This window comes from Lynx canadensis, chromosome C1, assembly GCF_007474595.2.
Source record: "Lynx canadensis isolate LIC74 chromosome C1, mLynCan4.pri.v2, whole genome shotgun sequence".
Classification (NCBI taxonomy): Eukaryota; Metazoa; Chordata; class Mammalia; order Carnivora; family Felidae; genus Lynx; species Lynx canadensis.
In genome coordinates this window covers 24,956,217-24,971,225 of record NC_044310.1, presented here as the reverse complement: position 1 = coordinate 24,971,225, position 15,009 = coordinate 24,956,217, and the positions used below count along the sequence as shown (strand labels likewise).

Here is a 15,009-nt window from a genome sequence, read left to right as displayed (position 1 = left end):
CAGGTGAGTGTGATCCTCCCCAGGGAGGAGGATGGGGCCAGCACCAGGAAGCCCAGATATGACAGAGGATAGGGATAGGGGAGCAGGAACAAGAATGGGAAAACCGAAAAGCCAGGGGTTGGGGACAAAAATTAATGAGACAGAAAAGGCCAGGTGGAGGCGATGGGGGCAGAAGCCAAGAATGCAAGAATGAAGAGAGAAGGGAAAGGCTTGTTTAGCAGCAGAAGGAAGGAGACAGGCAAACAAGAGAGTTCAGGAAGCGCGTTGTGTCTGTGTCCCCATGTTGCTAAGTCTCCCTCCCCAGCATGGGGAGCAGTTGCTGTCCTCGCCTGTGCAGTGTTTCCATACAGGAGGGTCTTTAGAATTTTGTCCTGTTTTATTTCTCAACAAGGATTGAGTACACTCTGTGCACGAGATCTGCCCTACCTGCTGCAAAAGGAAGACAAAATAGAGCTGAGGCTTGATCATTTGGGATGTGTAGATTACCCTATCCTTAATTTGCTGTGGCTGCTGCCATCTTCTCAGTTTATGTTTTATGGTTATGTGTACTTCCACTGAGACCTCCTAGAGCGGAATGAAAGTAGGAACTGAAACCCAATTCTGGTCAACGCTTTGGGAAAGGGAGGTGAGGCATCTAACTAAAAGAAGACTTTGGGATTCTATGGGATCTTCCATGTTTGAACAGCACTCTGATTTGTGGGTGGTGATCCTTGAAATTTCAAGTGAGCCTCATCTCTACGACTAGTTTGTCAGTTTCTGCAAGATCAGAATTATGCCTTCTACTCCTTTCTATGCAACCTACCTGTCCCTCCTTAGAACATAAGATATGGGGGGGGGGGGCGGGTAGCTGAGCAGAGCACTGGAAATACTTGTTGACTCTGCGGTTTCAGTGATTCCCGCATTGTTGTTTTCATTATAAGAATCCTTGACAAGTGATGGCCATAATGAGGCCCAGAACTGAGTGTAGCTCTGGACAAAGGGAACTCATGGACAAGGGCCCTGCCCTGTGGCACTAAATACAGACATGCAGGGGCACCGGGGTGGCTTAGTCAGTTAAGCGTCCAACTCTTGGTTTCGGCTCAGGTCATGATCTCACAGTTTTGTGAGTTTGAGCCCCGTGTCGGGCTCTGTACTGACAATGTGGAGCCTGCTTGGGATTATCTTTCTCCCTCTCTCTCTGCTCCTACCCCGTTCACGCTGTCTCTGTTTCTCTAATAAATAAATAAACTTAAAAAAAAAAAAAGAAAGAAAGAAAAGAAAAGACATGCAAACATTAGGGAAAATCACTGCTCAAGGACCCAGGTCCTGAGTGCTGTTTGCAGGTTGCTGTCCTGCCTTGGAAGCCACAGGCCTCCGAACTTCAACTTGCTGACTGCCAACTGGGAGTGGCCTGGATTTCCTTACCCCCACATCCCTGCCTTTTAGCCTTCACCCCCACTTTGTTCAGCTCACTGTGAAACCCACCCAGTCAGAAGTTGACAGCCTCCAAACTGAGCGGCCCTGGGAAGAAGACAACAGGACATTAATGACAATTTTAGTTTTTTGTACTAATCAGTGCTCTTGTTAGTGTGAAAAATCATATTATTTCTTCCATTTATGAAACTGGCATACTCTGCAAGCAGAGAATTCAGTGTTTGTGACGGGATGATGAGTGTTGTTTTTAGATACAGGAAAGAATAGGCAGAAGGAAAAGTTCATATATAGAAATGAGAATTTTAGGAATAGCATGAAAGAAGAAAGAGGGGAACTCGACCGCAGATCTGGGTCTGCCTTCCCCACCACCCCTCCTTCCCTCCGAGGCCCCCATCCCCCAACACATGCTTCAAGGGGATGTATAGATTTCCCGTTCTGAATCCAGATCACAGGGTGGTCCCTGAGGGAATTTCTGGCACTCTTTAGTGACTGGGATAGAAGGTTCCAGGAGGCTGTGCCAGTTCCACCTTGGAAGGGGATTGCTCTGTTGGAACCGGACTGGGGACAGTTTTAATAACCACAACAACAGCCAATGTTGTGGAGCATGGAGTATTTGCCTGACAGTCTACTAAGCACTTTGTGTCATTATTTTACTTTGTCCTCCTAACCAATTCGTGTATTCTTACATCTGACAGATTGAGACAGAAGGTTGGAGAAGTGTGATTTGCCAGCGTTTCCCTTCGAGTAAGCAGCAGAGCCAGGACTCAAACCCAAGTCTTTCCGGTCCCAAGGCCTGCAGTTTTAATCACACTGCCTAACGTAGTGCCATGCTCAGCGTTAGATCAGAGAGCACTCACTAAATACTTCATCAAGAAAACAGAGACTCCAAACACACTGGCAGCTCTTCTGGCCTTGAAAGACAAAACCAAATAAACACTTCAGCTTATTTTATTGCCTCCTGATCTGTCTCTTTCTCCCTCTGTTCTCTCCAGACCTTTAATCCCATTTCTTCCACTGATCGGCTATACACATACAGACAAATAATAAGTGCTGTGCTGCTCAGTTTCTCCATCCTAAAGGTGAAGAGGTAGATGGGGGGGGGGGGGGGGACGGGGTGAGAGATGACCCCTAAGATGACCGCCAGGAAGGCCATTGTAGGAAATCTACCTCTGTTTAGATTTCAGCCCCTCCAGCAGAAGGAGGGAGTGCCAGGCCATACACTTCAGAATCAGGCAGATCCGATTTCAAATCTCACCTGGCGAACCACACCTGGCTGTGTCCTTCCACGGGCAGGCGTGTCTCAGGCCTCATCACCCTGGGCTGACGGAAAGCCGATGAGTATGTGTGTGACCTATAGGAAGCATCTGGTTGACATTTCACTTCTGCCTCTTTGCTCCCAGCATCCGCCTGCTCTTCTGCCCTCGGAGCTCGCTGACCGTGCCAGCCCGCAGGCCATGGAGAATGAGCTGCCAGTCCCCCATACGTCCAGCAGTGCCAGTGTCGCCAGCAGTGCCAGCAGCGGCTGCAGCAGTGGCAGCAGTGGTGGGAGTGGCCGCCCTGCCGGGCCCCAGATTTCTGTGTACAGCGGCATTCCTGACCGGCAGACCGTGCAGGTAAGATTCTGGCTGATCTAGAGATTGTATTCCTCGATCATGTTGGGGTTAGCTGGGAGGATGTGTTGGCATGGTCTGGGGAATAAATGGGCATGGGATGTAGAGTGGGCATCGGGGAGTGTGTTCAGGGATATATGTTGAGGCACAGTTAGAGGAGATGTGACGTGAGATGGGTCCAATCAGGGAGCTTTGGGGAGAGTGGGAGAACTTCGCAGACCTGGAAAATCCCTGTCTCACCTGGTGATTCAGATCCCAGAGTGCTATTTGGGATGATAGGCAGGTGAAAGTGTAAAAGGGGTGTGGGGGTGGGGACAAGTAAAAATAACAAGCAGGAGAAATGATTGGGAGCTGCTCAGCCACAACCTCGACCCACTATCTGAAGGACCATTGCCCCTTAACAAAACTTAAGTGTCTGCGAGGACAAAAAGGAACCCCAAGGCAATCTCCCTAAAGCAGCGGTTTGCAAAGTGTCTCCCGGGTGATGTGTGCCACAAGGCCTCCCGGGTGATGACACATGGCTCCAAACACAGTCGTGCCCACGCATCGCCATCTGCTTTGGTACCTGCGCTGCGAGGATCACGGCAGGCCTATCTTCTCCTCCAGCTGAAAATGGTTATCAAGCGCACTTCCATGGTTGAGAAGACTGAGGCTCAGAGAAGGCGGTAACTCATCCGGGTCAAGACGAAAAACAGCACAGTGTTTGAGGTTCCCAGATAAGACAGACGGAAAAGAGCGTGTGCAGCTGAGAAGTGTTTACTCCAAGTAACTTTGCTCATCCAGCATGGATGTACCAGACCAGTGACCTCATCCTGCCTTGGCCCTGGGCGCAGATTAGAGAGTGGAGGAGGGGCCGCAGCAGGCTGTGAGAGCGTCTGAAGACACCGTCAGAGACTCTGGAATCTTTCCTCTCCCAGTTACCTGCCTCCCACGGAATAAAAGCACGTTTCCTGCACCCATCCTTGCCGCCCCCCACACTAGCCTCCTCCCGGCCCCTCCGATCACGAATGTTTGAGAACAGTTCCCAGCATCCCACGTCGAGACGTGCCATCCTCCCAGCCCTCATCCCATCCCCGGGATGGGTACAAGGAATATGGGGTTTCTGCTCCGGCAGATGGAATCACCCGCGGTCGTGTTGCGTACCCAAGCCGAACTGTTCAGGGTCCCTGCTGTTTCCACTCCCTGACACCAACCCTCTGGTGAGGAAGAGCCACAGTATCTCTCCACTGCTGCTGCTGCTGCCTGGACTGCGGGGGGTCCAGGAGATCAGGAGTCCAAGGAAAATAGAGAGGCGTAGGTGAAAGGGAGAAGAGGAAGGAATTCTGGGAGAGGACAAGGAATAAACAGAACTGAGGGGAGAGAATGCTGAAGGAGAGTGGGACCTGAAGAGTTGAGATGGGGTGGGGGAAATCAGGAGACCCCAGAGCCCATGAAGAATCCGCGATTATCAGCCTGGTTTTACAGTACCCCAAATCTGAGCCCACGAATGGTTTTGTCCTAGAGCCACCGACCCTAAAATCCACGCTGAGCCAGAGAGAGCCAGAGTGGATGCTTGCCAGTTGGGGGCAGGAGCCAGGGTTGGGGGAAGCCCCATGGCCAGGGAGTTAGCAGAGTTAAGGGTAGCAAGAGGGCCGAAGCCTGGCTAGGACCCTCGTGGAGCAACAGGCAGCAAGAGATGGCAGGAGGGTGACCAGGTAAGGAGGAAGGAGGAGAAATGTCCCTGGGGCTTAGGAGAAGAAGACAGAAGATCTCAGGGCTGGAGGAAAGGCATTCCCTTTTCTCTGTTCCTGGGGGCGAGGGGATGCTTTGGGGGGCTGGGAGTGAAGAGCAGGGAGCGGGATCAAAGGCAGCCTTTGTCATTTCCTAGAGACGGTGGCAGGAACGAGGAGCAGCAGTAAAGCCAGGTGATGGTGATGGTGGTCAGAAAGAGGGACCGATGGGGAGGGGGAAAGAATAGAAGAGAAATGCGTCATCCCTGTGGCTCTGGTCTGCTCTCCAAGACCAAGGGGACCTTCTGAGGGACGGGTAGGACTTTCCAGGCAGCTAGGGGCAGACCCTGGGTGGCAGCCCCAGCCGGGAGGCTGTTGCCCTTGTTTTCATTTGGCTAGCTCTGTTGCTAATGCTGGAATAGGCCCCCCTTCGGACCTGCCTCTCTCTCCCCTACCCACTTCCCTTCTCTCTGCTTTATTGGGCTTCGGTTCCCCTGCTGTCACCATCCAGTGTCCCAGTCACCCAGATCTGAGGGTGGGGAATGACTGGAAGGGGGGCTGCCGAACAAGCCGGGCACGGGACACAGTGTCACCGGAGGCTTACAGGACCCCCTATCTCCCTGTGCCGCACTCCCCCCCTCCCACTGCCCAGAGCTGGTCAGAGCATCACTGTGCTGCTCTGACTTTCCCCAAGGGGGCTGACGCAGGAGCAGGTGGATTGGAGAGGAGCACAGGAGCCCAAGATGTGCAGGACAGACAGACGAGGCAGAGGAGTGTAAAGTCCAAAAGGCAGTTGCCTTCCCACCTCCCTAGGGTGAGGGGCTAGGCCCCAGGGTTGTCCTCTGACAAGGCCTCGTCATGGAAGGGGCGGGTCCGCAGCGAGCAGGTTGACGGCGTCCCCGTGGCTCTCCCCTCCCAGGTGATCCAGCAGGCGCTGCACAGGCAGCCCAGCACGGCGGCTCAGTACCTGCAGCAGATGTACGCGGCCCAGCAGCAGCACCTCATGCTGCAGACGGCAGCGCTCCAGCAGCAGCACCTCAGCAGCGCCCAGCTCCAGAGCCTGGCGGCCGTGCAGCAGGTGAGAGCGGGCCTGCGGGTGGCAGAAGCGAGAGGGAGGGGGAGAAGGTGCCGCGCGCACTTCCCCGGGCCTTCTCTTCCCCTGGCGAGTGGGCAGGATGGTCATGGTCCTTTACCCAAGAGAGGGTCCGGCACCTTCCCCAAGTTCACTCGGGCCCGTGAGTGCAGGGGTAGAACTCTCTGGCCGCAGGAAGAAGGGCTGGGGGGACCCCTCCTCCCCACACCACCACACCACCGGGAGGGGCGAGGGTCCACGGGGGTGTCCACAAGAGAAGGCTGTGGCCCACCCAGCTTCCTGTCTGTCCTTGGTGGCTGAGAGGAACTCATTCATTCATTCCTTCATTCATTCAACAAAAGTTTTATGCACCTACCACAGTCCATGTCAGACACTGAATACTGTGCACCCCGTCTTCTCAGAGCTTAAAGCAGGGTGACAGCAAGTAAACAGAACCCCAGAGAGACCAGGAAACAGAATACCTAAGTCTCTGAGTTGTGATAAGCACTCCAAAAGAGGAGCAGCTCGCTCTGACTGAAGAACAAGGAGGTGCCCTGGATTGGGTGGCCAGGGAAGGCCCGTCTGCTGGGTGACGGGAAGCTGACCCTGGAAGAGTGAGAAGCCAGCCACGGGGAGGGGGGAAGGTTGGATGTGCCAGACAGCACGTGCATGACTCTCTGGCAGAGTCCGGGAGCCCGATCTGATAGAGCCGGGTGGAGCAGAGGGCTTCAGAGACCTAGGAAGATGGGTAACAGTGATAGCTAATGATTTGAGTGCTTATGTTAAATGCTTTGCCTCGTTTAATCCTTTCCGCAATGCCACAAGGTAGATTCTGTTATTATCCCCACTTTATTTTTTTTTTTTTTTAATATTTTTTTTTTAATTTTTTTTTTCAACGTTTATTTATTTTTGGGACAGAGAGAGACAGAGCATGAACGGGGGAGGGGCAGAGAGAGAGGGAGACACAGAATCAGAAACAGGCTCCAGGCTCTGAGCCATCAGCCCAGAGCCCGATGCGGGGCTCGAACTCACGGACTGCGAGATCGTGACCTGGCTGAAGTCGGACGCTTAACCGACTGCGCCACCCAGGCGCCCCTATCCCCACTTTATAAAGAGGAAACTGAGGCCCGTGCTTAAGGTCACACGCAGATGAGGTAGAATGGGGGTTTGACCCTAGGCGTTTGACAACTGACCACTGTCCTATAGTACTTCCTAAAGTCCTTCCTTTGAGAGCTCGGGGACTGATTGGGGGAGATCTGGGACTCTAGCGATACAAACTGTTCTTTTCTAGGCAAGCCTGGTGGCCAACAGACAAGGGAGCACTTCAGGCAGCAATGTGTCTGCACAGGCCCCAGCCCAGTCATCCTCGGTGAGTAGGTTGGGGAGCCGCAGGTAGAGCCCATAGCTCTGGGACCAGCTCCTTCCTCCTTGCCCCAGATGCTTGCAGGCTGCCAGCCCCAGGTGGTGAATCCCTAGCCATGTGCAGTCATGGCTGGAATCTATTACTCTTGCCAGAAAAAGAAGCATTTGCCTCTTTCTAACCCTTCAGTAAGTCTCTGTCCTCATTCATGCTGGTGTCCAGGCTCTGTGTTTACAGTTCAGTCTCTCCCCCCGTTGGACCCTCCCTGCAGCTCCACATGTAGGCCAGAGATGGGGCAGTGCTGAGGGGCCCAGGGACCAGAGATGGTCCTAGAGAAGGCCGAATCCACCAAGGAACAGAAGAGGGGGAAAGAAATGGATGAGGGAGGCACAGAGGTTACCAACAGAACTTCCTGTTTCCCACTGTGTGTGTCTCTCCCATCAGATCAATCTGGCAGCCTCCCCAGCAGCGGCCCAGCTCATCAACCGGGCACAGAGTGTCAACTCAGCGACAGCCTCAGGCATCGCCCAGCAGGCCGTGCTCTTGGGTAACACGTCTTCTCCGGCCCTGACTGCAAGCCAAGCGCAGATGTATCTAAGGGCACAGATGGTGAGTACCCAGCCTGGGCCATGGCTCAGGTGGGCTGGAAGGACAAAGGCAGACAAGTTGGGAACTAGGAGGCTAGAGAGGTGGGTGGGAAGGAGCACCAAGGGACAGGCAGCAAGAGGTAAGGGGTGGAATAAATAAGAGGGTGCCTGGAAGGCTGAGTGGGAGCTTTGGTACAGGCTCAGTGACCCAAGGACAGGTGGGGTTCCCGGCTGAAATAGAGAAGGTTGCCCATGATGCCTCCTTTCCTTCCCTAATTGTCTTCTTCTTCTCAGAAACTGCTCCCCCAAATTAATTAGGGTAGAAAATGCAGGGGCTCATGCCCAAATGGCCAGTACACTTGGTCACTTAAGATAAGCAAAGGCACAGATATCCAGGTACTGTACAGAAATGGGGTCTTGGCCCCTGTGGCCATCCTTGTAGGGACTGGCCACCGCTAGCTCAAGAGCCAAAGGTGTATTCCAGTCCAAGTCATGAAAGTGGCCTTCAGCTCCAGGACATGCTGCTGCCTCCACTGCTCTCCCACCTGGGACCCCATGCCCATCAGGTCACTCTATCACTCATTAATTCAGCTTGTTTGAATGTGTAGAATGTGCTCAGGACAGTATCAGCCCTGGACGTGCATACCTAGAATCTGTCCTTTATACCTGTCCCTAAGGGATGCAAAGGTCCTTAGGAACCTTATGGGTTCCTAACATTTAGAAGAATTTCCAGGGAAAACAGCAGCATGCTCCCCAGGAGGCGATAACTTCCAGCTCTGTGTTGGGCTCAGATCACAGACTCTGATCTCGTGTCTCCCATCCTGAAGATTTCTCCCTTCAGCTCCTTGACATGCCCTCCTGAAGACAATACAGTCCTACCTGCGCCCCCCACCCCCCACCTCCACCACCACTACCACTTTGCTTCTGTGACCAGAACTTGACGCTTGGAGCTTTTCTGGTCCTGACCCAGCACTTCCTTTCTTGACTCTGAGTTCATTGTTTGTGGATGTTCCATTCCCAGGGAATAGCTTCATAGACACACAGTATACGGAACAACTTTCTACTTCCTAGGGAACGGGACGGCCGCAGTGTGACACTGCCCAAACCTGCCCTTGTCTTCAGTTTACTCATTCCCTTGTCCTCCTCACCTGCCCCAGCTGGAGTCCTGAAGCCCATCTGCCTCCGTCCCCAAAGCAGGGCACACAGGCACAGAGGAGTAGACATCGACATGCCTCTCGGAGGTCTGGGGAAAGCAGCCTGTGGGACACCAGCACGTCCACATGGGCACCAAGCTAGGCTCGCGGGGTGGAAGTGTCATGCAGAGAGCACCACGTAGCCTGTACCCCACGGAAGGAGAGGCAGACATGAGTATGGCTCTGGGCGCCCTGGTTCCTCTACCACTGTTATCCCTGCACACCCCCTACCAGAATCTAAATTTGGCTACAGACTGAGAAAAGAACACATCTAATTTGATCCCTCGTGCAGGGGAGTCCTGTTCTGGCCCAGACATGGAGTCAGGAGTGGGTTAGACCTGGAAAGAGGTCCTAGGGCATCTGTGTGCGCCCTAGGTCCCTGCTCCCCAGGATGCTGTGGAGAGAATGACTTCAGGGTGTCCCGGGAATGTCGGCCCCTCTAGGATGAGCTCCTCATGAGCCACTCCAGAGGCTTCTGGAGTAAACCCAACCTGCATCCCCAGACTGGCTCTCCTCCACCCTCCCCTTCACTGCCCAGCCTGGATCAGGACTCTACAAGCCTCTTGAGACTTTCAGGTGGCCCCCTTTGGACTCTTTCCCTCTCCTGCCTCCGTTTCCCCATATCTGCTCCCTGGCTGAACCGTCCTGTCCTGTGGCTGAGCCCACATTGGGCAGGTAAAAGGCGCCTCGTTTCCTGTGATTCCAGGCCCAGCCAGGTAACCTGGTGCAGGTAGCTAGGAGCCTAGGCGGCACTGTTCCTTTGTCCCCTCAGCTCATCTTCACGCCCACGGCCACCGTCGCTACTGTGCAGCCTGAGCTCGGCACTGGCTCCCCCGCCCGGCCCCCCACCCCCGCCCAGGTGAGGATTCCATGCTGGTGGGAGGGCAGGGGGGTGGGCACCTCCGTAGAGGGGTACTGAGACTGGGTATGGGCACAAGGCCTGGAGGAGCTTGGACTCTGGAAAGGTTGGGATCTTCTAGGAAAGCCGGGGGGAGACAGGACATCCCGATGCTCCCAGATTTACTCTACTCCTTAATGAATTCCCTGTTGAGAAGGCCTCAGCCACCCTTGACTCTGTTCTATTCCCTCACAAACATAGATCAGGAGTCAGAGCACAGCATACTGAGGCAAACATGGCTGCCAGTAATGGGTGGTCATTGCTAGCTTTTTACCTTACACCCTCCCCAGTATATCTTCTGCTTTGCTTTTCAAGTGGAAAATCCCACTCTGGTTATACACACTAGCACCTCTAGTTTGGGGGAAGATGGCATGGAAGAGGGAGCAAAGATAAGTCCTGGGTCCCCACCTTCTGCTGGGAGCACACAGATACTGCTGTGGCTGTAAAGATTCTATGGGCAGTGGGGCAGAACCCCCCACCCCCACCCCAGCTACAGAATTGGAGAGCGCTTGGTAGCCAAGATCATCAGATTTGTCAGAGCAGGTCTGGCACAGCCTCCGTGCGTCCAGCAGAGGGCACCAGGGGCCAGGTTGAGTAAGCGCACGAATCCTGGCCTAAACCTTATTTATTCTGAGGACAAGATAATCCTTTGCCTGGTGGCTGTGCTGGTCAATTAACTTTCACTTCTGCCCTGGCCTTTTTGAGTGTGGGAAGCCCCATGCCCCGCTGTAGCTGGGAATTCTTTCTAAATGCAATGCATCCCATCCTGATAGTTTGGGGGAGGAGAGGAGGTAACAAGGGAGAGAGAGCCCGCCCCAGCCTAGACAGTCATCCCTTCTCAGAATTCAATTTCTTCTGCCGGTGGATGCAGTCACTAGCACTCTTTCTTGTCCCCTTTAGAAACTCTACCTGCTCCTGGTTCCTTTTTCAGCCCCTAACTCATTTTCTCTCTTTCTCTCCGATTTTACAACCCACTATCCTGTATAGCCATTCCTAGGTCCATCCCTAACTCCTTCCCTATCTTAACTGTGTATTGCCGTTGCTCCTACCCACCTTCTCTGGACTCCTATAGACCCCTCTTTTCCAGGTACAGAACTTGACCCTCCGAACACAGCAGACACCAGCTGCAGCAGCCTCGGGCCCTACCCCCACTCAGCCTGTCCTGCCCAGCTTGGCCCTGAAACCCACGCCAGGTGGTAGCCAGCCTCTGCCTACCCCGTCACAAGGCAGAAACACCGCTCAGGGTTCCCCCGCAGGTGCCAAGCCTGGCATAAGTGACAGTGTGATGGAGCCACTCAAGAAAGGAGATGGTAACAACGGTGTGCCAGGGAGCATGGAGGGCCGGGCTGGGCTCAGTCGGATGGTGCCCGCTGTGGCTACCCACCCCCTCGTCGCACCAGGTAAGGGCTCCAGGAACAAGGATCCTATCCCTGAAAACTCAGGAGCACTACGGGGTAGGGGAAAACTTCCAAACGTTCCTTTTTCCCATGGACGTGCTAAGATACCAGCCCCATGTCTCTCTGGCCTCTTCCAATCTTGAGAAGTTCACCGGTTCCTGGTTCCGTACCAGGCCTCCTTCTAGCTTGAGAGAAGGAAGCCACATCATTTGGAATAAATGAGTCCTTCACGATGGGCTTGAAGGTGGTGAATCTCGGAGCACACAATCATAGCTCTCAGCCGTGAGAGAGCGGAGGTTGGCAGCCGGACTATTTTGAAATTCTCTAAGTGTCAGCAAAAAGGACAGGGGCCAGCCAGATGCATGTAAGAACCACTCAGGGAGATGAGGAAGTGTGGGAAGTTGATTTTCTCATCATTCAACAGACATTTGTTGACTAATCTCTGCCAGTTACGTTGCCAGTTCTGGACGTGCAGAGATAAATGAGACTCAGGCCCTGCCGTCCAGAGAGGGCCCTGTCTGGGTGGTAGACGAGTGCTGTGAAGTACAGTGTGGTAAGCGCCGTCATATCCGTGAGCTCTGGATACGCGGGAGCACAGGGGAGCTATCTAGCTCTGGGGAGGGGATCCCAAAAGGCTTGCCAATGAGGGCGACACTTGAGAAAAAAAAAAATCTAGAAGATTAAAAAAAAAACAACAACAAAAACCAGATTACTTGTGAGGCAGAATCTGTGGGGGGGTTGGGGGATGACTCAGCATTCCCTGAGGCTAGACCTCTCTCCCTGCCTGCTAACATTCTCCCAGCCTTGCCTACCGTAGGCAGTCTTTCTTTAGAAAAGCTGCAGAGAGGGGCACCTGGGGGGCTCAGTCGGTTAAGCGTTAGACTTCGGCTCAGAACATGATCTTGTGGTTGTGGGTCCGAGCCCCATGTCGGGTTCTGTGCTGACGGCTCAGAGCCTGGAGCCTCCTTCGGATTCTGTGTCTCCCTCTCTCTCTGCCCCTCCCCTGCTTGCACTCTGTCTCTTTCTCTCTCAAAAATAAAGATTTATTAAAAAATTTAATAAATAAATAAACATGAAAAAAAATTTTTTAATTTTAAAAAAAAGAAAAGAAAAGAAAAGAAAAGAAAAGAAAAGAAAAGAAAAGAAAAGAAAAGAAAAGAAAAGCTGCAGAGAGCCTAGACTTACCAGTCTAGGGAATCAGACCAAGCTGTTAGACCATGGAAATACATATGGTGAGAGACCCCATGGCTTTGCATTAAAAAGAGAATCACCGTGGTCACACCCCTGAGGTAACCAGTGACCCTTTGTCCTCATCCAGACCACTTTACCGTCCAATCTCACCTGCATTTTTTCTTTCTTGAGAACCTATGTATGCTGGTTACTGGATTAACCAAGATGGTCAAAATACACATCCTTACCTAAGCGAGTGTGCAGTCAAAAGGAGGGAGCCAGATATATAAGCAAATCCGTTCAACTTCATAAATTCTATTATAGAGTAAGTCCAAGGTAGGTATGGGCACACATGGCCAGCTTACTGCTGGGAGCATGGGCCAGAGATCCTGTCCCTCGGAGAAAATGGCACATGAGTCTTGAAGCATGAGTAGTTTACCCTACAGACAAAGTTGGGGGAGGTATTTAAGACAGAGGAAAGCACAAGTCCAATGTCATGATAGTGAGCAAGGCAGAATCTGAGCTAAAGTCCTTTATTTACCTTGTTGAGGTTTCAAGGACAAATGGTTGGTTAATCTCTGCCTTCTGACAGTCACTGCTAAACTGAGGAAGGCAGCCCCCTACTGAGGCCTCACTGCCCTGTGATTCCAGATGTTTCTCACCGGCTGGCATTGCTTTCTTCAGAGGTTAGTCCAGCCTGTTCTTACAGAGAAACAAACTAGGCTCAAAGGGTAAAGGCTGGAGATCTTATAATGAGTTGACAGCAGCTTGGACTAGGGCAAGGACCCCAAATCACCACTTCACCCTTCCCATTCAAACTACAAACTCTACTTCCTGAGAACCCCATTCCCACCCAAGCCAAAATGTAGCCTCTCCCCAGATCTAAGCCAGCCCCCTAGATTCTAAGGACCCTTCAAAAGAAAGGCCAGTTCTTGAGTTCTTCCTAAAGGTGCTAGGCAACCCTGGAATCTCAAGAAAACCGGGAAGAAAGGGGACCAGCACTGATAAAACATCTACTGTATACTAGATTATACACTAAGCATTTTTTTAAGTTCATTTATTTATTTTGAGAGAGAGGAAGACAGCGTGAGTGGGGGAGGGGCAGAGAGTGGGAGAGAGAGGATCCCAAGCAGGCTGTTCGATCTCATGAACCATGAGATCGTGATGTGAGCCAAAACCAAGAGTCAGATGCTTAATCAACTGAGCCATCCAGGCACCCCCATACCCTAGGCATTTTTATGCACACCACCCCTTTTAACCTTCGAAAGAACCCAGTAAGGTAGCCATGTTTATCCATTTCGGATAAGAAGACTAACCCAGAGAAGTTGCCCAAGAACTTACTACATAAGCCACTCAAGGTCACATAAGTAGTAAGTGGCAGAACCAGGAACCAATTCCGTGGCTGGCTTAGCCAGATTCTGCATTTTTTTAAAATGTTTATTTATCTTTGCGAGAGACAGAAAATGAGCAAAGGAGGGGCAGAGAGAGAGGGAGGCACAGAATCCGAAGGCTCCAGACTCCGAGCTGTCAGCACAGAACCCGACGTGGGGCTCGACCCCACAAACCGTGAGATCATGACCTGAGCCAAAGTTGGCCACCTAACCACTGAGCCACGTGGGCACCCCCAGATTCTGTATTCTTAATCATTAAGCCATATTTGCCTCTTTCATTTCTTATAGTAATTTGGGCCTTTCCTAGGCCTTTCCTGTACCTGATCCCAAGCTCAAAGAGTCTGATGGTTCTAAATTCTGCAATTTAGAGAGTCTAGTGGGAGGCTTTCTTCTCTTGAACCTTGTAAAGGTGAACACCAGTGAATTACAGGCTGAGGTCCAGGGCCTCAGGCATGGCTTGGGATTAGGGTTATGTGTGTATACACAATACAGAGAGCAGTGGTTCCACAGAACTTTCCTATGGAGCAGCTGTGAGCCGTATCTAGACCACACAAATCGGTGGGCTTTGCATGGTACCTGCCTCCTACCGGCCCCTCCCATTCTTTCTTTCTCCTTCTACCCCTTCCTCTCTGTAAGCACTTGGTTCCACTGCCCCACCCCCACCTCCTAAATGGAAGGCAGTGGGGAGGGTTAGGATGCCCTGGATCCTCTCACGGCCTCTGGAACAAAAAACAAGATGGAAATAATCCCTATGACCTGGTGGGGGCAGCCTGAAGCAGCACCTGCCCTGGGTCCTGGGTCCCCAGGCAGAGGTAACTTCTGGCCTCCTGCCCAGCCAACCCACTGCAAAGGAACAGAGGGATCAGAGCATGTGCGCATGCGTGTGTGTGTGTGTGTGTGTGTGTGTGTGTGTATGAGAGAGAGAGAGAGAGAGAGAGAGAGAGAGAGAAAGGGGGGTGGTAGGTTTTGTTGGTTATTGGAGCATTTTCAAGCTGGCTGACTGGTTGCCCCCAGGGAGAATAACCAGTGGAGACCTATGGTGAGGGGCAGTGGGGGATCATAGCGGAGAGGAATGTGTCCCCCTGGGGGCCGTGTCCTCCCAGAACAGGCAAATGCTGTAGTCCCAGCTGGGACTGCTCCCACTGACAGCTGTTTGGGGGCAGAGCCCCTCCCCCATGGCTCCCTGCTGTTCCTGCTCCTGTCACCTTG

At 52.6% G+C, this 15,009-nt stretch overlaps 1 protein-coding gene across 1 annotated transcript in view; it reads left to right on the top strand.

Annotated features, from left to right (window-relative positions):
- The first annotated feature begins 2,823 nt into the window (after positions 1–2,823).
- The window catches only part of PHC2 (polyhomeotic homolog 2), a 53,861-nt gene continuing 41,675 nt past the window's right edge, over positions 2,824–15,009 (top strand). Inside the window, exons 1-6 of the mRNA XM_030324556.1 lie at positions 2,824–3,026; positions 5,652–5,810; positions 7,096–7,173; positions 7,609–7,773; positions 9,717–9,803; positions 10,930–11,242. Of these exons, the coding sequence (XP_030180416.1) occupies positions 2,868–3,026; positions 5,652–5,810; positions 7,096–7,173; positions 7,609–7,773; positions 9,717–9,803; positions 10,930–11,242 (961 nt within the window). The 5' untranslated portion in view covers positions 2,824–2,867. The remainder of the gene's footprint in view (positions 3,027–5,651; positions 5,811–7,095; positions 7,174–7,608; positions 7,774–9,716; positions 9,804–10,929; positions 11,243–15,009) is intronic.